Genomic DNA, 19,125 nt, shown 5'->3' on the forward strand with positions numbered 1-19,125 from the left:
GCTGGGGCGGGGGCATCAAGATGAAACTGAAAACCGCACGGTTAGAGAAGCCGTACTGCAAATACGCGTGGATGAACTTTGCTGCTCTGCGAACTTCGCAACACTTCTTGGAATCGACGTAGTACAAAATTATTCCTATATAGGTTACATATGCATTATAGCCTCGGCGGCCTCCCCTTGGGATCAAGGCCTGCATGAGAACGAGGCTAAGGATACGTTAGTTTGGAACGATACATGATACGCGAGACTTTCTACTGTACGAAGAGTCTAGATCATGCGATGCTGACATTGCCGCGGGAGGGCCATCCTTTACCTTCCGATAATGCTGCGGTAACAAGTACTATGCACAGGGGCCAAAGGCCTTTCGCGGGAGCAGACATCTTTTACACAGGAAAGGCGCAAAGGGACCGGGCAAATTGTTGTTGCAGTTGGAATGCGGTAAAGCTATATATAGGGCGAGGCATAAATCGGAACCCCTGGGGCACTCTTTCACGTGATTGTGGGCCGAACGTTTGTGATGTGTATAGGATTTGAAGGTCAATCTGTGCATTCCTACATGCACAAACTCCAAAAAATTGCAATACATTATTTCTTGCCAAGAATATGATTTCTAGAGCTTTGGTTTAAGCTTTTGTTTGTTTATCCTGCCAGAAGCAAAACCGCGCTTTAGTTAACTGTCACGTGCAATTTTTCCGCAGAGTCGTTTCACCGTACCGGTTTTCTTTCAGAAACGCGTAGGAAATGGTCAAAGTTCCCACGCATCACCTCAAGCAAAAAATGAGAAAAGCAATACTTGTATTATAACTTCGGCCATGCATGCGCAAAGGTCTTCTTGCGACGTGCATGATTTTTTGCCGCGAAAGCGTAGGAGAAGATCATTCAATCGCTTTTCAAGTGACACTTATCAGCTACGATCGCACACCTATTTTGATTACAGTTCTAAACCACTCCAGTCAAAAGCTAAAAATCTATATACACGCCTGAGTCCCTCGACCAGAATTGAAACTGAAGCGAATTAAGTCAGAGGCGTATCGTGATCGAAAAGCTGGAATAAGTTGCTTCAGCAGTCAGTTCTTCCTTAGAAAACTGAAAATTGGCCAAAATCTGGCATCCTTTCGAGAATCAAGTGGAATCAGCCTGTATACCGCCCGGCCGTCGTTCATCGCGTAAAGGAAACATCGGATCGTACTGAACAATCCCTGAGAATCGTACCACCAAAGAGAGGACGTCTATAAAGCTAGCAAGATGGGCGACGGCTTCCAGATTCTGAGTCTGCCTCGACCATTGCTCGAGCAGCTGCAGAGTACTGCGCAACTGCGCATAAATAGCATGCAAATCGCCACTGCCAACGCCGCCGTCTAGCAGCGCTCCTACGCTTGGCAAAACTTAGTCGCCAGAGTATCCACGGAAAAGGGCTCATCCTATAGACTACCTACGTCCAAAGCTCTTGCACTCCGCGTCAGTAGATGATTTACAAAGAAAAGGCTAAGGAGAAAGCTCTTTCGGTACAAAAGAAGGAAGAGGGGGCGCGTGCGGAAGTAGCCTAGTCGACGGCGACGATGCAAATTTCAGCTGCACCCTTGGACCACATGCATAGTACACCGTACTTGGCGCGACGACGTTGCACGTACCCGCGGCGCATGAAAGCCCGAAATGCTGTAGCCTAACACTGCTAACTCTCTTTATTGCGTCTGCTCGGAAACAGAGAGAGAGGAGAGAGGAACCCCCTTTGCGTATTCTAGAGCATGCATCACAGTGAGCCACAGCTAGCTGTTGCCTAGAGTACGACTGAAAGTAAATATAGGTGTAGAACTAGCTGACCATGCATGCAGTCGAGCTGAGCAAATGCCTCTGATTAAATAATAGATACCTGGACGCCCGAATCGCTGCTTCCTTCACTATAAGACAATGGTCTTTCATTTTGATGTTGCCAAAATGACGCATCAATAAACTAGCGGGCTAATACAAAGACATCAGAGAGACGTGACGTTTGATCACATCCGTGTGACGACGTTCCGTTCAAGGGAGATCAAATTTGATTGTCAGTGACGCGCAGATCGATTATTTAACCGAATCCTGTAGTCAAGCGTAAGGCCGAGTTCGCCGTGAGCTGAAAGTCTGGCGACGTGGTCGAGGGAGAGCTAGGAATGCTTCCGTGCAAAGGAGGAGTTGATCGGGAATTCAAAGTAGATATCGAATAGCAATAGTCTAGGAAGGTACACTCGTTGCTGAGATATGAGAGGTGGAGTGCTTCCTGAAACCTCGAGTGATGCTTCGCCATGACAAACAATTTAAACGCCGTATAGGATACAGGGAACACTATTGCAGATAGTTAAAACTAAAATTAATTAGGATCAGTACTAGCCAGCTACACACACCCATTTCGAATTCTAAAAGACTCTAACTCCTAAAAGAGACAGGTGAATTGTCGACAGGCCTAAGAAAATCTAGTTGTTGCAAGTCCATTAGCTAGTAGACAATGGGCGTCTACATAATCAGCCTAAATTAGCTGAAAGTCCATTGACCTAAAATAGGCATCTATTTAAACCAAAATTACGTCAATAATCCATTGACATGGTCTAAACGGGGTGGCGGCTGCCAGCTAAGCACGTTTAGGGATAAGGAGCTATAACCTATACTAACCTCTAACCGCCCTACCTACTGACAGCCGCCCTAAGACCTAATGCAGAGGCCCATGCACACTAACGCAGTCGCCAGAGATATGCAGAACCGAGCACGTGACGAATCCAAAATCTATACAACGAATGCGTGTCGTCCCCGCTACGCTCACTGCCACATACACATGTGACGCATCATGCGCTGCCATGACACCAGCCCTCACTCTTGAACCCCAACCCACTAAATGTTTAGATTCGATTCGAAATTGTCTAAGCTCAAGAGCGTCGGTAGTGGCACGACAGGCAATCCGCATCGTGTACGTAGCAGAGAGCCCCGACCCCTAAGTGTACGCCTACTCCGCCGGGGGGGCCCCCAAAGGAAAACCTCGGAAATAATTACTTGATCTTCGTCTGCGCTATCTCTTAGGCAGACCACGTGGACCGCGTCGGCTTTGAAACGAGAAGAAGCACTTTTTCTTTGTTGCGGAAAGACGCCATTTGAATTCGATCGGTTCCTGAAGGTCTCGTGTCGCGATTGCCTTTCTGAAGTCTTCATCTTCGAAAACGGCAGCTCTCTAGTGCGCGAGCGTCTACCTAGTGAAAAAAAGTAACCTTGGGCGAACGAAAATCAAAAGGCGAACGCTTTTGTACCAGTTTCACCCAGTGAGATTCCTCGTCGGGGTCCCCGGTCAGAAGGCAGCTACGCGCCTAGAGGCAGGTAGCCCAATGAAGCGGAAATGGCGCCGAGAAAGGCGTCACCTTGAGCGTTGAAAGGAGAAAGAGCTTGAGTCGGTTCGCCATGACAATTGCACATACGGGAGCTCCTAAACTTCGTTCCATGGCCGACGACTTCGTTTGGGCTTGGGCGATCAAGAAGGGGGAAATGAATTGAGTGAAGGCGCTCGCTCCTGGAATCAAGACGCTAGATAAACAGAGCGTTTTTTTCGAGAATGATCGTAATTTCATACCCTAGAAAAACCTAGAAACCGCCATCGCGTCCAAAGTGTTGCTCTTATTGCTGCATAATTGTGTGCCAAGGAGTAAGTAACCACAGTGGTAAATCACACAGTGTCAGACGAATTTGCACTCGTTTTCAATTTTGGTCTTTTGCATGCGCTTTCATCAGCCTTAATAATCAAATAAAAAGTATATCTCAAATGACAAAGTTTTGTTTTTTATAGCACCGGCACTCCAACCCCCAAACCCACCCCCAAACCCACGTATCCAACGCAGAGTCTTCCAATTTCCAGACGTCAAGGTAGATGGCGCGACCGTCGTAGTTAGATTTGAGGTTGATGACGTTGAAGGAATTACCGTCGCGTTTGCAGGTGAATTGGATGGCGCGACCGTCGTAGTATAGCCTGTATAGGTGTATTGCAGAGAGCTAAAAATAAAATTAATTAGGATCAGTACTACAATTGTAGCAAGCTACAATACCATTCGAATGCTAAAAGACTCTAACTCCTATAAAAGAGACAGATGAATTGTCAAATGTTGAAGATAGACAGAGCTATAGTGTATCTGTGATTGCCGGAAGTACTGTATACTGTGGAAAAAAGCTCCGTGTGGCGTATAGCTCAAACTTGATGGTCACTTGCGTCAGTTTGCACCTATTTCACGTTCTCCGGGAACTAAGGCAAGCGTACAAATTTACATTCAGAGAACAGGACCTTTCCAGCATATACGGGTCTCACATGCAAATTACGACTCGACTTCGCGATCGACGATGAGTGCCTCGGTTCAGCATCTTAGTGCTCTTAGACGCGGAGAGAACGTACGATACAAAAATTTCGTTTACAGAATACAAACTGTCGGCCAAATGAAACGCGAAGATCGGTAAGTCAGTGCTGAGTCTGAATTCCGACGCGACATACGCAGTTCGAAGGCTTAACCAAGCCCTTTTGTTTCCTAGCTGGCATTGCAAAGACTGTTCTAGCGATGAAGATGCAGTCCTTTGTGTAGAGGGCGATTATGAGGCTGTTTTAGAAAGTGATAGCCTACCGTTCGCTCTTTCGAGCCTGACTGAAGTATCGGCCATAAGTATTGATTGTGACGCTGCACGAAATATTTCACTGGAAAGTATGAGTGGAATTACAAGAGCTCAAATAGGTCGAATGCAGAGGTCCGGGCTGTGCTACTCTCTACCACCTCTGCCTTCGTGTCTCAAAGAACTATGTGTGATCAACGTTAACGAAAACAGCATTTTAACGGCAGTAGAGAGACAAAAAGAACTACGCTCTCTAACGATCAGAATACCCATACTCGATAAGTGCACCGCGCTTCAGCTTGAGAGTCTGCCTCTAGAGAAGTGGTCGAAACTAGAGAACCTAGACAAACTCACTATAACTTCCTCTAGCTTGAAAAAATTTCCCAAAAGCTTCTCAAAAATAACGGCTCTAAAGAAGCTTGATTTGAGTGACAAAAGTGAATTAAAAAGTCTTCCTGAAGATATAGGGTCAAAACTAAAGAACCTGGAAGAACTCGACATGAGCTGTTGTGATCTACAAGAACTTCCAATTAGTTTGGGTAACGAGACTGCACTAAAGAAGCTTGATTTGAGTGAAAACTGGAATTTGAAAAGTCTTCCTGAAGAGATAGGGTCAAAACTACAGAACCTGGAAGAACTCAACTTGTGGGGGTGCGGTCTGCAACAACTTCCAAATAGTTTGAGTAACCTAACTGCATTGAAGAAGCTTAATTTGAGTGGAAACAGTGAATTGAAAAGTCTTCCTGAAGGTATAGGGTGGAAACTACAGAACCTGGAAGAACTCCACTTGTGGGGGTGTGGTCTACAACAACTTCCAAAAAGTTTGAGTAACCTAACAGCACTGAAGAAGCTTGATTTGAGTGGAAACAGTGAATTGAAAAGCCTTCCTGAAGATATAGGGTCAAAACTACAGAACCTGCAAGAACTCCACTTGCGGTGGTGTGGTCTACAACAACTTCCTAATAGTTTGAGTAACCTAACTGCACTGAAGAAGCTTGATTTGAGTGAAAACAGGGAATTGAAAAATCTTCCTGAAGATATAAGCTCAAAACTAGTGCACCTGGAAGAACTCGACTTGCGGTGGTGTGGTCTACAACAACTTCCAAATAGTTTGAGTAACCTAATTGCACTGAAAAAGCTTCATCTGAGGGGAAACAGTATATTGAAAAGTCTTCCTGAAGATATAAGATCAAAACTAGAGCACGTGGAAGAACTCGACTTGCGGTGGTGTGGTCTAAAACAACTTCCGATTAGTTTGAGTAACCCAACTGCCTTGAAGAAGCTCAATTTGGGTGGAAACAGTGAATTGAAAAGTCTTCCTGAAGATATAGGGTCTAAACTACAGAGCCTGGAAGAACTCAACATGTGGGGGTGTGGTCTACAACAACTTCCAAATAGTTTGAGTGAACTAACTTCACTGAAGAAGCTTAATTTGAGTGGAAACAGTGAATTGAAAATTCTTCCTGAACATATAGGGTCTAAACTACAGAACCTGGAAGAACTCAACTTGTCGGAGTGTGGTCTACAACAACTTCCAAATAGTTTTAGTAGCCTCACTGCACTGAAGAAGCTTAAATTGAGTAAAAACACAGATTTGAAACGTTTTCCTGAAGATACCGGATCGAAACTATTGAACCTGGAAGAACTCATCTTGTGGGGGTGTGATCTACAACAACTTCCAAATAGTTTTAGTAGCCTAACTGCCCTGAAGACGCTTTATTTGCGTGAAAACATTGAATTGAAAAGCCTTCCTGAAGATATGTTGGAAAAGCTAGAGCACCTAAAAGAACTCGATATGCGGAATTGCAGTCTAGAAGAATTGCCATTGAAGTTGGGATTTCTGAAAGAACTGAATGTGGCTAATTGCCGACTGACACGTTTGCCTTCATCAATTGGACAATTACAAAATTTAGTTTTTTCAGGTAATCCGATAACTTTTCCACCGATTGGAGTTTGGCAGCAAGGATTAGATGCAATACGAGCTTATTTTTCCTCCGAAATACTGACCTCGTCAAGACGAGTAAAAATTGTTGTTTTGGGTGAGAGTTGTTCAGGGAAAACAAGCCTATTTCAAACCATACTTCGCAACGCGTCATTTTGCACGTGTCTCGAAGACAGGACAATAGGTGTGGAAGAATATGAGCTATCATTGGCTAAAAAACGTGTCAAAATTATTGACTGCGGCGGGCAGAGATGCTATCTTTTAACTAATCATTTGTTCGTCAGCGAGAATGGCTTGGTAGTCATTGTAGTCGACGTTCAGCGTTATGAACTGACTGACGAAAGCTTTCATGAGCATATAGGAAAGTATCTACAAGTTGTCTACGAGCGGAAGGAGAATTGCTATGTCGTTTGCGTTTTTACAAAAGTTGATCTCCTGCCTAAAGATTGGAATCCTAAACCGTATCAAGAAGAGTTCAACCGCCAAATGAAAAATGTCAGAGAACATCGAGAAGCGATTATAAAAGAAAATCATATGTGGGATGAAGAGAAAGCTGCGTTCATTAAAAGACAGAATGTACGCGTTGAAAAGAGACTTGTCTTTACTTCAGCAAAAGACGTGGAAACGACTGCAAAGTTTACAGATTTTATCGATGAACTGACTGACAACGAAAAGCTATTTCCAAGTGCTGGTGACATTGTTCCCGAAACTTGGTACAATTTTGAGGAAAGAGTTGAACGAGAATGCAGGCTCTCTCAGAATAGCCTATCTGCTTTGAAAGTGGATTGTTTATACAAATTGGGGCATCAGTTTACTTTGTCTAACGATGAAGTTCTGATCGTTCTAAGGTACTACCATCAAGTTGGAACTTTATTGTATTTTGATCAATCTCGCCTGGCTGATGTTGTTTTTGGATCGAGCAAAAAAATTGTCGATGCGCTGAGGCAAATTTTTCGTCACGATTACCACGTAGTAGCATACGAGAGCGGAACAACAGAAATTAGCCCCGAACGGTTTGTAAAAGATAAAAACGAGCTATCCACTAACGCAACTCTGTCAATTCCATTGCTGAAAGCTCTGTTACGAGGTCAAAAGCTTGACGCGGAAAGTATCAGCATTTTTGTTACAATGTTGTTATCGTTTGATTTCGCCTACGTAAAAGGCGAGCAGGGATTGCCAAAAGAGCACGGTTATCGTCAATCGTATGACATTATTGATCATTTGGAGAGAACCGACGTTTGCCTGTTAGTGCCTTGGCTACTCAGCCAAGACTGTCCTTCTGATGCAATGGAAAGCTTTCCCGCAGATTGCCCTACAAGTTGTATTGAAGTGCAGCTTTCGTATTCGTTCGCTTTCGCTCTTCCTCTGGGAATATTTCAACAATTTTCAGCTCGATGTCACCAAATCAGTCAAATAATCCGCCATTGGAATAATGGATTTACGCTATCGTATGGTCCAGCTAAGGCTAAATTTACGTGCGAAGAACTTGCGACTAACGCCGCAATCCGCTGCAAATGCCGCACGCCAAAATCACAGAAAGCATTAGATCGACTGTTTCACGTGTTTTGGAGATGCATTGTTCAGCTGCAAACGCTATTGAGAACATTTCCCGGGAGTTTATACAGCATTTTCTTCAACTACTCTGACGGCGACAGTAAAATGAAGGAGCAACGGGTCCAAATATCATCACAAGATTGGAACCTAAGAACCCTTGTAGCCGCCAAACCTAGAGAACTTCAGGCGTGCACCAAGAGTATTACGCGAGGTAGTGTATTATGAACAGATCATTGAGCTAAGCAATAAATTAATTCCTTCCACAGCTCTGAATTCATATATGCTACGACTGGATGATATATTTCCGAATGCCTATGGCAGTCTCGTTACATCACAAGATGCGAAATCGGTGGCAAAGGAAGTCATTCGATGTTACTCTACAATAAGGCAAATCAAGAACCTTGCTTTTACCCTCGACGTCAGTTGTTCTAGCCTGGAAGAAGACGAAGTCGACGCAAAACAAGTGCATCAAATCATAAAAAAATGGCGGGAGCAATCAGGAGAAAACGCTGTTCTTGCTGTTCTTGCTGACGCTTTGAAAGACTGTTATTTAGGCGAAGTAATTAGCCGCTGTTTTGACGAGTTGGAGGAGGACGCTGTAAACGAAGAACCTATCAGGTCAGAGTCTTCTCACGTTGGTAAGTCTGAACAGTTGAGAATGCTAAAAATGCCGGTCACATAAACGGGAATTTAGGGCAACGCCAAGCGAAGAGTGTGGAGGCGGCACTAACGGATCAAAGGCGAAAACATGAGGAGGAATTAGGAGGAATTGGGGCTTGTCTTCCTCCTTCGAGTACCCGTTTTTACGGGCAAGAAGGCCTATATTTGAAGGAAGCTATTGCATTAGTTGGAAATGACAGATGGAGAGAGATTGGCAAACATCTTGGATTTAAAGACTACCAACTGTCAGACATCCCGCCTGAATACAATCAAAAAAGTAAGAAACTGATGTACATAATTGAAAAGTGGTGTGCAGATAAAGGCAGCAGGGCCACTTTGGGTCAATTGTTGGAGGCCTGCGAAGGCGCCAACGTGTCCGTCAATGATATTGCTATGGAATATTTTGAGCGAATGGCTAGATCTTCGCTTAGGTGCACGTAAAATCGATGACATTTTTAGCATGGAACTGTTTTAGTCTGTAAAGTGTATGGAAGTTAGTGTAGCTGGGTTTGCTTGCGTACGAGCAGTACGCCGTCAGTCACTTCACGCAATAATATGGAACTAGAAGTCCTGCACGTTTTGAGCGAGAGTACATGCAGTAGGATTAGGTCAATAACAGCACTAGACGATGCTTCGTCGGTATGTATATAGTTGCGTGTCAGGCCTTGACAAAGTCATCGTTGCTCGCAGAGTAAATTTGACTTCAGAATTTCTTCAGCGTGTCGGGTTCCTCGCGCGGGGCCTCGATGCGATGATCGAAGGCGACCGCCATCTCGAAGAGACGCCGACGCTACGGTCCTACTATACAACCTCTTTCGCCCCTCCACGAGTACGAGGAAGTAACGCGTAGATGCTAGAGCAGAAAAGTGAAGCCTCTCCTTGAAAGCGCGTTCTCGCGAGAAGAGGAACAGCGAGGTTCCACTACCGGTTGGGATCGAACTTCGGTGTTCTTCAGTTAGATAGTTGCATGCGTAGCTACGCGAGTTAGTTGGGAGCTAGGATCGAGGAAGACCAATTGAGCCATGGGCTAGTATGACGGGTCGCATCGAGGCAGGCTAATGCATATACCTACTTGCCTTGTAGAAAGTTTGCGCTTGTCTAGGATGCCGCAAGCCAAAGGATCGCTTAGCTAGACCATAGATGTAATAGAGATGGCTAGACGGAGATGTCCACAGGAAAGATTGTGAAGGGATACCCGGATGCCCACCAGAACATAATGTCCGGCAATATCTAATTCGGTGGAGTGAGATCGTCAACCCTGATTCAGTGGTACACGTCCAATACATGTCTAAAAACAAGGCATAAAAAGCAATACCCCACTCTCCAACTGATATTAGCTAATTAATCAATCGACTAACTATAAGTTGCCTTGGAAGCTACAAACAAAGATCATTAGACGGGTTTACTCCAACACAAGGATCAAACATGCACCATGCTGAACATGTCAACGGGCACAATACCGTATACTACGTCACGCTTACTGCCACCATTGAGAGACCTACGAAAGCGGCTTCTTGTAACTGGCGACTGTATCTGTCAACTGCCGAAGAGAGACAGATCTAGTGCATCTGCGATTGTCGGAAGTATATCTACTGTGGAAAAAAGCTCCGTGTGGCGTATAGATCAAACTTGACGGTCACTTGCGTCAGGTTGCACCTATTTCACGTTCTCCGCGAACTAAGGCAAGCGTACAAAGTTACATCAGAGAAAAGGGCCTTTCCACCATATGAGATCATATACGGGTCTGATTCTCACATGCAAATTACCCTGGCAAATTACCACATCGCGATCGATGAGTACCTCGGTTCAGCCTCTTAGTGATCTTAGACGCGGAGAGACCGTACGATACAAAAATTTCGTTTACAGAATACAAACTGTCGGCCAGATGAAACGCGAACATCGGTAAGTCAGTGCTGAGTATAATTCCGACGCGACATACGCAGTTCGAAGGCTTAACGCAGCCCTTTTGTTTCCTAGCTGGCATTGCTCAGACTGTTCTAACGACGAAGATCCAGTCCTTTGTGTAGAGGGCGATTATGAGGCTGTTTTAGAAAGTGATAGCATACCGTTCGCTGTTTCGAGCCTGGCTGAAGTATCGGCCATAAGTATTGATTGTGACGCTACACGAAATATTTCACTAGCAGGTATGACTGGCATTACAAGAGCTCAAATAGGACGAATGCAGAGGTTTGGTAGGTGCCACTCTCTACCACCTCTGCCTTCGTGTCTCAAAGAACTATGTGTGATCAACGTTAAGGAAAACAACATTTTAACAGCAATAGAGAGGCAAAAAGAACTACGCTCTCTAACGATAAGAAAACCAATACTCGATAAGTGCACCGCGCTTCAGCTTGAAAGTCTGCCTCCAGAGAAGTGGTCGAAACTAGAAAACCTAGAGAAACTCACAATGACTTCGTCTAGCTTGAAAAAATTTCCCAAAAGCGTCACAAAAATTACAGCTCTGAAGAAGCTTGATTTGAGTGACAAAAGTGAATTAAAAAGTCTTTCTGAAGATATAGGGTCAAAACTAAAGTCCCTGGAAGAACTCTACATGAGCTTTTGTGATCTACAAAAAATTCCAATCAGTTTCGGTAACCTAAAGGCACTAAAAAAGCTTTCTTTGAGTCACAACACTAAATTAAAAAGTCTTCCTGAAGATATATGGTCAAAACTAGAGCACCTGGAAGAACTCCACTTGCGGTGTTGCGGTCTACAACAACTTCCAATTGGTTTGGGTAACCTAACTGCACTGACGAAGCTTCATCTGAGGGGAAACAGTAAATTGAAAAGTCTTCCTGAAGGCATATGGTCAAAACTAGAGCACCTGGAAGTATTGGAAATGTGGGGGTGTGGTCTACAAAAACTTCCAATTAGTTTGAGTAACCTAACTGCCCTGAAGAAGCTTGATTTGTGTAGAAACAGTAAATTGAAAGATCTTCCTGAAGATATATGGTCAAAACTACAGAACCTGGAAGAACTCGACTTGCGGTGGTGTAATCTGAAACAACTTCCAAGTAGTTTCAGTAACCTAACTGAACTGAAGAAGCTTGCCTTAAGTGGAAACAGAGAATTAAAAAGTCTTCCTGGAGACATAGGGACGAAACTACAGAACCTGGAAGAACTCGACTTGCGGTGGTGTAATCTACAACAACTTCCAAGTAGTTTGAGTAACCTAACTGCACTGAAGAAACTTAATTTGAGTGGAAACAGTAAATTGAAAAGTCTTCCTGAAGATATAGGGTCTCAATTACAGAACCTGGAAAAACTCAACTTGAAGGGGTGCGACCTTAAACAACTTCCAAATAGTTTGAGTAACCTAACTGCACTGAAAAAACTTAATTTAAGGAGAAACAGAAAATTGAAAAGTCTTCCTGAAGATATAGGGTCTAAACTACAGAACCTGGAAAAACTCAATTTGAAGGGGTGTGACCTACAACAGCTTCCAAGTAGTTTGAGTAACTTAACTGCCTTGAAGAAGCTTGATTTGAGTCGAAACAGTGAATTGAAAAGTCTTCCTGAAGATATAGGGTCTAAACTACAGAACCTGGAAAAACTCAACTTGAAAGAGTGTGACCTAAAACAACTTCCAAATAGTTTGAGTAGCCTAACTGCACTGAAGAAGCTGGATTTGAGTGGTAACTGCGAATTGAAAAGTCTTCCTGAAGATATAGGGACTAAACTACAGAACCTGGAAGAACTCAGCTTGTGGGAGTGTGGTCTACAACGACTTCCAAATAGTTTTTGTAACCTAGCTGCCCTGAAGACGCTTGATTTGAGTAAAAACGGAGTTGATCGCACCTTGCAATTCTTCTACAGCAGTAACGAACTCAAGCCCTCGCGAAAGTTGCCCGAGTGCATGAGCGATATGATATTTACCGGCGATCTACAGGATAAACTCGTGCTTAACGCCAAAGTGACGTCGATCGCCTATACGTCGTCAGGCGTGACGGTGACAACGGAATCCGGTTCGATGTACGAAGGCGACTACGCTATAGTGACGTTCAGTCTCGGCGTGCTCCAGCGTGGCGTGGTCGACTTCAAACCCCAGTTACCGTTTTGGAAACGTCTCGCCTGGAGCGAGTTCAACATGATGACGTCGACGGTCCTCTACGCCGTTTTCGACACAAAACTGTCGCTCGCAAAAGAGCACTACACGTACGTGACGCACGACCTCGATAACAATTGGATACGCGACATGACGTCGACTCTGAGTCACTTGCCCGAATACGCCAACAAGACGGTCTTTCACTTCTACGTCACGGGACGATACGCCGAACGACTGATAGATCAGCCTCTGAGTAAAACAGTCGAAGACGTCACGATCATGTTTCGAAACATGTTCGGCGAGGAGCCGTCGAACGTCTACGTGGTGTCAGCGGGAAAGGATCCGCTTCTACTCGGGGGCCATCCCGTTTGGCCCATCGGCACGTCGTGGGAGGATTTCGACGACGTGCGTCGACCCGTCGACGATCGACTCTTTTTTGCCGGCGATTTGTGCTGGTACTATCGCGCGACGCGTTCGGCGCTGATAAGCGGCGAGGAGACGGCGAACGTCGTGACGTCGTGCATGAATGGGGGATCGTGCGCCTATAGGCAGTTCGCTCAAACTGCTTCGAGTCCTCCTGAAGAGTGCCCGACAACATGTAACTTAGACTATTAGGTAAATTGATAGTTGTCGTTTCTGATGTCGTGGTTTTGTTTCTAGCGGGAGAGCGACGAGTTGGTGGTGCTGGACTGATGATGGCTGTTGTTCTTTGTCTGATTGTCATGTGGCATGGAATGGAACAATGGTCCTGAGAAAGCGCTTTAGGGAACACGGATTTTTTTCCTTTTTCTTTTTTTTCTGTTGTTGTTAATTGTTGTCTCAACTGTTCCTTTTGTTTCTCTTCTTGCCTGCACCTCGCGTATTGACGATTTACGGTGGTGTCACGTCTGCAGCAACGAAACGAGTCTCTTGGACTATAGGTACCGGTCACGCGAGAGAAACGGCGCGATCCGAGCGAGCCGTCTCCGCCCACGTACCCGCGACGCGTCACTCACCGAAATTGTGAAGAAACTCGCCTCGATCAGCCCATCCTTGCCAGCCGACTCCTTCGAACGGGCTCTATTCGATCGATGTGCGACCCTCGCCGCCTCGTCGAGCTTCGCGTTGACTTCGTACGGTCGATTGAGAGACGAAACAAGAGATAGCATACAAAAATACGGGACTTCTAACTAATCGTTCTATGTATTCTGCGCTGCCTGACAGCAGAAGCTTCGTTTCTTCGCTCGGATTCCTCGAGGCGCCCTCCTCTCCTCGCCCTTTGACATCCCTCAGAAAGACGAGAACAAACGACGTCGCAAAAATCTGTGACCAGACCTTCTCCCTTGACCCGTTAGTCTATACGGTCAGAGGCTAGCTTTTCTCTGTGCGTGCATAGGGAATTTTCCCTTGCACTTACGAATGTTCAAGTTACCGTCGAGTTGTCTTGCTCGACGCGTCCTGTAGATCTTCAGGACTTACGACGTCAGCGTTATTGAGCTCGATCTGACGAGAATTTGCAGAGGTGGCCGCGCTTGCTCTCCCAAAGTTCCTTCAGCGACATTCCCTCGACATTCCTAGCTCTCACGTGACGGTCTTACGGTACGTATGGGGAGCTGTGTAAAAGAAGAGGAGCGATTGCGTTCGTTAGTTCAATGCACAATTAGTTGTTGAAGGACGGACTACTGGCCTTATAAGACTGAAGCACTTGTCATCATTTGTTGGCAGAAATCTGAGTTTTTCCCATATATAAAGGGGCGTGTTTCAGAGACGACTAGTACTACAGCGTCAGTTTGATGAAGGGCCACAAACGATCCGTAGTATATTCGTGATTCAAATGGCACGTCAATTGACTCCGCGCTTTTGAACGGAGGCAAGCGCTGAAGATCGCCTTTTGCATCGACCCAACAATTAACGCAAATATCTCACACTCATCTGCAGCTTTGAGAAATGACTACTGCCTTCCATTCAATTCAACGTAGACTTTCGAAAGCTGTTTACGTACTTCCAATCATGGCTATATTTGGTCGGCAACTCCTCCGAACTTTCGACTTCCCACGCGCTCTAGGACACGCCTTGAAAGAGTCTCTCAATTTGCACGACAAACCAGTTGCGAGTTTGCCGCTCTGCCGGTCGGAATGGCGCGTCAGAATACCGTTCTCGACATGATTGACACAACGACTGCTGAACAGTCTCTAAAACTTGCTTTTAACGTTAGGGCGGTCAAAGCAATTGCTACCGTTCACATAAAGCTTCGAGAGATGGCTTCAAGATTCAGTTCGTCGTCGACGTTTCGAGAAAATCTTTTGGAACTTTCAAGAAAAGCGGCACTGCTTCGCCACGAATGTTACTCTTCCGCAGAGAAATCAGAAAAATGCGTTGCTTTGATCTTCAACGAACTAATACCAAAAATCAGGAAGGGTGAGGATGATAAAGAAATACTGATGCTCTTAGAACGCTTGCACAAAAAAATTGAAGAAACGAAGAAGAACGCAGAGGCAAACTTATATCAAACCATGACATTCTGCAATGACGTCGATCGAGTTTCAACAGCACGCAGCAAGGAATCAATAGATGGGGAAAGCAGAGAGCGAATTTTGAGAAAAAAGAAACTTGAGAAAGATTTTTGGATAGCAGACCAAAGCGTTAAAGAAACGGACAGGACTCTTAGGAGAGTAGAAAGAAAAAGATACGAAGCAAGAGAGAAGGCAGAATGGGCCGATTCAACATCATCTACTGTCTACGGGTTTCTATTTACGCCATTTCTGGTAGTGTATGAATGGCACCATAAAAAAAAAGCGTATGCCTTAGGTGCTACTGCTCAAGGTAGGCGACTATCCAATAGGAATTCTGCAAAATTTTACCCACAGACTTTAGACCTCCAAAAGGATCTGGCGGAAGAAGAGAGCATAGCTGCAGAATTAAAGGCCGAGTTTGAACAAGAGAAGAGACTGATAGAGAAGCTACGCAATGACATAGAAATTGCCGCGAACGAAATAAAGGATCTAAGCGGTCAGTACAATGCTCAAGCGGACTTCTGGAACTTCGTAAAGGAAGACTCATACGGCGCTAAAAGTAGCCTGGAAAGGGCAGCAACACTAAAATTCACTAGTAAAGCCAGAGAGCACAGGTTGAAAACGTTGGAAGAGAAGTGGAAACGTCTTGAGAGAAACATTAGCCAGTACAGGGAAGCCCTTGCAATGACTAGATACTAAAGAGCAAGTGAAAATATAAAGGCGGCTTCTTTCCTAGACCGCGGTGTTGCATGATATTGTTTTTCTGTAAAGAAGTGATGCTTGCTACATGTTTCAAATCAAGTGATTTCTTGAAACTACTTGTGCACGACGTCGTCAGGCCAGGGTATGCCTATTGAGGTAGCAATTAATGTTATTTAGAGTAGGTTAGGAAGACCAGCCGATGTGATGGATGGTTTCCCCTGCTAAAATATATCATTACTGTATCATCTTCATCATCCTCATCTCCTCATCATCATCATCGCGCAGTGTGCCAATCACCGCGCACTGACCGAGTCGACTCCGTGTTGGGAATCGTGAGTGTGAGGGTTGTTTATTTCTCCTACTTTGACGAACTTCGGAAGAAGGACAACGCCACGCCCACGTTGATACAGTAGAGGACAATATGCTGTACGCTCTGCAGACCATGTGCATGCTCTGTGAAGTGTCAGCCTTCTTCAAAACCCTTTCTCCGAGGCCAAATTTGCAGATAAATATGACAACAAAGACGGCGATACTGAAAAAAAACCCAGCTGCTTCGAACCTTTTCTCAGAGTCTTCTCTTCCTGTCAACGCTCGTTCCAGCAGCTGTTCAACTCCATGCATGGCGGCAGTCATACAGTACGTGTAACTTTTCCCTCGTTACTGTCGACAAGGTTCACGCTACAAACTCGATCCGCCCATGCATTAGAGGTATGACGTTCTCTGCCTTATACACGGGCATGTTTGACCATATCATTTCCATATAAAGGGGTGTAAAGGGGCATTTCCAAAAAACGGCAGCTTTCTCAGAAGCGCAGCCCTCGCTGAATTAGGATGCAAATAAATGCATTTGATAAGACAGCGTTACTCGCGCTTGACACAATTCGTGATTCGAATGACACATCAGCTCATGCTCGCAGTGCGTTTGAACGGATTTCCATAAAAGGACGCACTTCCAAGCACGGCTATACATGGACATCTGCATCTGTGGACGGCGTCTCCTCCGAATTGTTGCACGTGCGCTCCAAGACACGCGCCTTGCTAAAACGCCCATTCCATTCGCACAACGAATCAGTTGCGAGTCAGCGAGTTATCCGATCGGTGGGAATGGCGGATCAGAGTACCGTCGTTGAAGCAATCGACACAACGAGTGCCGAGAATTCGTTAAAACTTGCTTTTAACGTTGAGGCGGTAAAAAAGGTTGCAACCGTTCACGTAAAGCTCCGGGAGATGGCTTCGAGATTCAGTTCTTCGTCGAAGTTTCGAGAAATTCTCCTGGAACTTTCAAGACGAGCGGCAGACCTTCGCCGCGAATGCTATTCTTCGGCAGAAAAATCAGAAGAATGCGTTACAATCATCGTCGACGAAATAATACCAACAATAAGGGAGGGTGACGACGACGACGACGACGATTTAGATGAGCTCTCAGTCGAGTTGAACGAAAAAATTGAAGAAACGAAGATAAGAACGGATCGTAACTTGGATGAAACCAAGAAAGTTATCGCCTTTGCCGATCAAATTTCAACACATCGCCACGTAAAAGAAGAAGAAAGAGACCGAGTTCGGATGAAAGAGACAATTGAAGAAAAACATTCGATCGCAGAGCGAAGTGCTAAAGAAACGGAAAAAAGTCTTAGGCAAGCAGAAAGAGAAACAACTCACTCAAGACGAAATGCGGAGTGGGCCGAGGAAACATCGTCACCTGTCTATATGTTTTTGTTTAAACCATTTCTGACAGTGTATAAATGGCACCATGAAAAAAAAGCGTACGCTTCAGATGGTACTGTTCAAGGTAAAACAACTATCAAATAGCGATGGTGCAAAATCTTACCTACAGACTTTATAGACCTCCAGAAGGACCTAGTGGAAGAAGAGAGAATAGCTGGAGAACTCAAGGCAGAGTTTAAAGAAAAGGAAGAATTGATAAAGAAGATAAGCGGAGAGATAGAAATAGCAGCGAACGAAATTAAGGATCTAAGCGGTCAGTACGATGCTCAAGCGGACTTCTGGAAGCTCATTAGCAGCAAAAGCGCAAACACAAAAGATGTTGATAGGATTACGAAAAAGGCAGAGGAGCGAAAAGCCAAGGGTCTTAAGACCCTAGGAAAAGTCGGGGAGAGAAAGTTGAAAAAGTTGGAAACTATGTGGAGAAATCTCGGAGAAAATATTAGAAAGTACAGCGAAGCCCTTGGAATGGACAAATACTGAAACGCAAATGATGAGAGAAAAAAGACATGCATATCGTTCCCAAGTATTCTCCTGCAGCTTCTTCCCCTGAACTGTGATGTTGCATGTTTTTGTTTGTCTGTGGAGAAGTGATACTGTTCGTTGAATTCAAGTGATTTCTTTGCATATAGAGTATACGTACGCGAGCTTGCGCTGTTTAGGCACGACGTCCATAGAAGTCGTCTCAACAACCGATAAACCGGAATTCCAAACTGTCCGGAACGTCATCGCTTCGCAGGACTCGCGTACTCGAACGTCAAACAAGGCGTCCCTATAGGGAACCTCTACTACTAGGCATCCTAGCTGGCAGCTGGCAGCAAAGCATATGCTGCATTCGTAAGGTTACGGCGCCCTTCTCTTCTAGCACCGTCTTCGTTTGAGAGAACGACACATGAAAACTTCTGTGCATGCCACGTACCGATACGCGACCCTTTTGGGGCAAGCACCTGAAAACTGCTGACTCCAACGCTGGCGCTAAGCTAAACTCGTTTTTTCTGTAGAAAAGTGATTGCTGTTTGGTGAAGTCACAAGTCCAGTGATTTATACTGCAAGTGAACCGTACTGTTCATGCACGACGTCGTCACGGGCGCTCTGAGGATATAAAAATATAAAAGCACGTTACCTGCTCTCGTTCGGGACTCCATCTCATTGGAAAGGAAATTGCTCACATTCAATACATTGTGCTTACGGCTATATTAAATCCTAGCTAGGATGGTGAGAAGAACGACAGCTTTAGACGATATCATAGTTGCACAATCAGGTCTTCCTGGCGAGGAAAACTGCTGTCGATGAGAGGAATCGGTGCTGCGGAGACAGATGGCTGCGCCAACGACGGATGCTATCGCGAAAGAAGTAGCACGCATGCGCTTAGCATGGACGATCGCCGAACCGTGGAAGAACAG

The 19,125-nt window shown here is 45.1% G+C and overlaps 4 protein-coding genes across 4 annotated transcripts; all 4 read left to right on the forward strand.

The window, feature by feature from the left end:
* The first annotated feature begins 3,775 nt into the window (after positions 1 to 3,775).
* On the forward strand, positions 3,776 to 9,202 carry LOC136191440 (malignant fibrous histiocytoma-amplified sequence 1 homolog). Its single transcript, XM_065979765.1, has 9 exons — positions 3,776 to 3,783; positions 3,852 to 3,972; positions 5,021 to 6,081; positions 6,148 to 6,482; positions 6,660 to 8,201; positions 8,368 to 8,739; positions 8,796 to 8,894; positions 8,949 to 9,038; positions 9,078 to 9,202. The coding sequence occupies exons 1-9, from the start codon at positions 3,776 to 3,778 to the stop codon at positions 9,200 to 9,202; spliced, it is 3,753 nt and encodes a 1,250-aa protein (XP_065835837.1).
* A 1,336-nt stretch (positions 9,203 to 10,538) lies between these two features.
* LOC136191177 (leucine-rich repeat protein soc-2 homolog) lies at positions 10,539 to 13,573 on the forward strand. Its single transcript, XM_065979480.1, has 3 exons — positions 10,539 to 10,663; positions 10,739 to 13,404; positions 13,467 to 13,573. Exons 1-3 carry the CDS (start codon positions 10,554 to 10,556, stop codon positions 13,556 to 13,558), a joined length of 2,868 nt encoding a protein of 955 aa, XP_065835552.1. The 5' UTR covers positions 10,539 to 10,553; the 3' UTR covers positions 13,559 to 13,573.
* Positions 13,574 to 14,921: 1,348 nt separating this feature from the next.
* On the forward strand, positions 14,922 to 16,033 carry LOC136191219 (kinesin-like protein KIF3A). The gene is made up of 2 exons (XM_065979526.1): positions 14,922 to 15,608; positions 15,660 to 16,033. Exons 1-2 carry the CDS (start codon positions 14,948 to 14,950, stop codon positions 15,995 to 15,997), a joined length of 999 nt encoding a protein of 332 aa, XP_065835598.1. The 5' UTR covers positions 14,922 to 14,947; the 3' UTR covers positions 15,998 to 16,033.
* A 1,049-nt stretch (positions 16,034 to 17,082) lies between these two features.
* Positions 17,083 to 18,349, forward strand: LOC136191144 (uncharacterized). The gene is made up of 2 exons (XM_065979442.1): positions 17,083 to 17,789; positions 17,844 to 18,349. The coding sequence occupies exons 1-2, from the start codon at positions 17,105 to 17,107 to the stop codon at positions 18,203 to 18,205; spliced, it is 1,047 nt and encodes a 348-aa protein (XP_065835514.1). The 5' UTR covers positions 17,083 to 17,104; the 3' UTR covers positions 18,206 to 18,349.
* Positions 18,350 to 19,125: the final 776 nt, after the last annotated feature.

Source organism: Oscarella lobularis, chromosome 9 (assembly GCF_947507565.1).
Source record: "Oscarella lobularis chromosome 9, ooOscLobu1.1, whole genome shotgun sequence".
NCBI lineage: Eukaryota > Metazoa > Porifera > Homoscleromorpha > Homosclerophorida > Oscarellidae > Oscarella > Oscarella lobularis.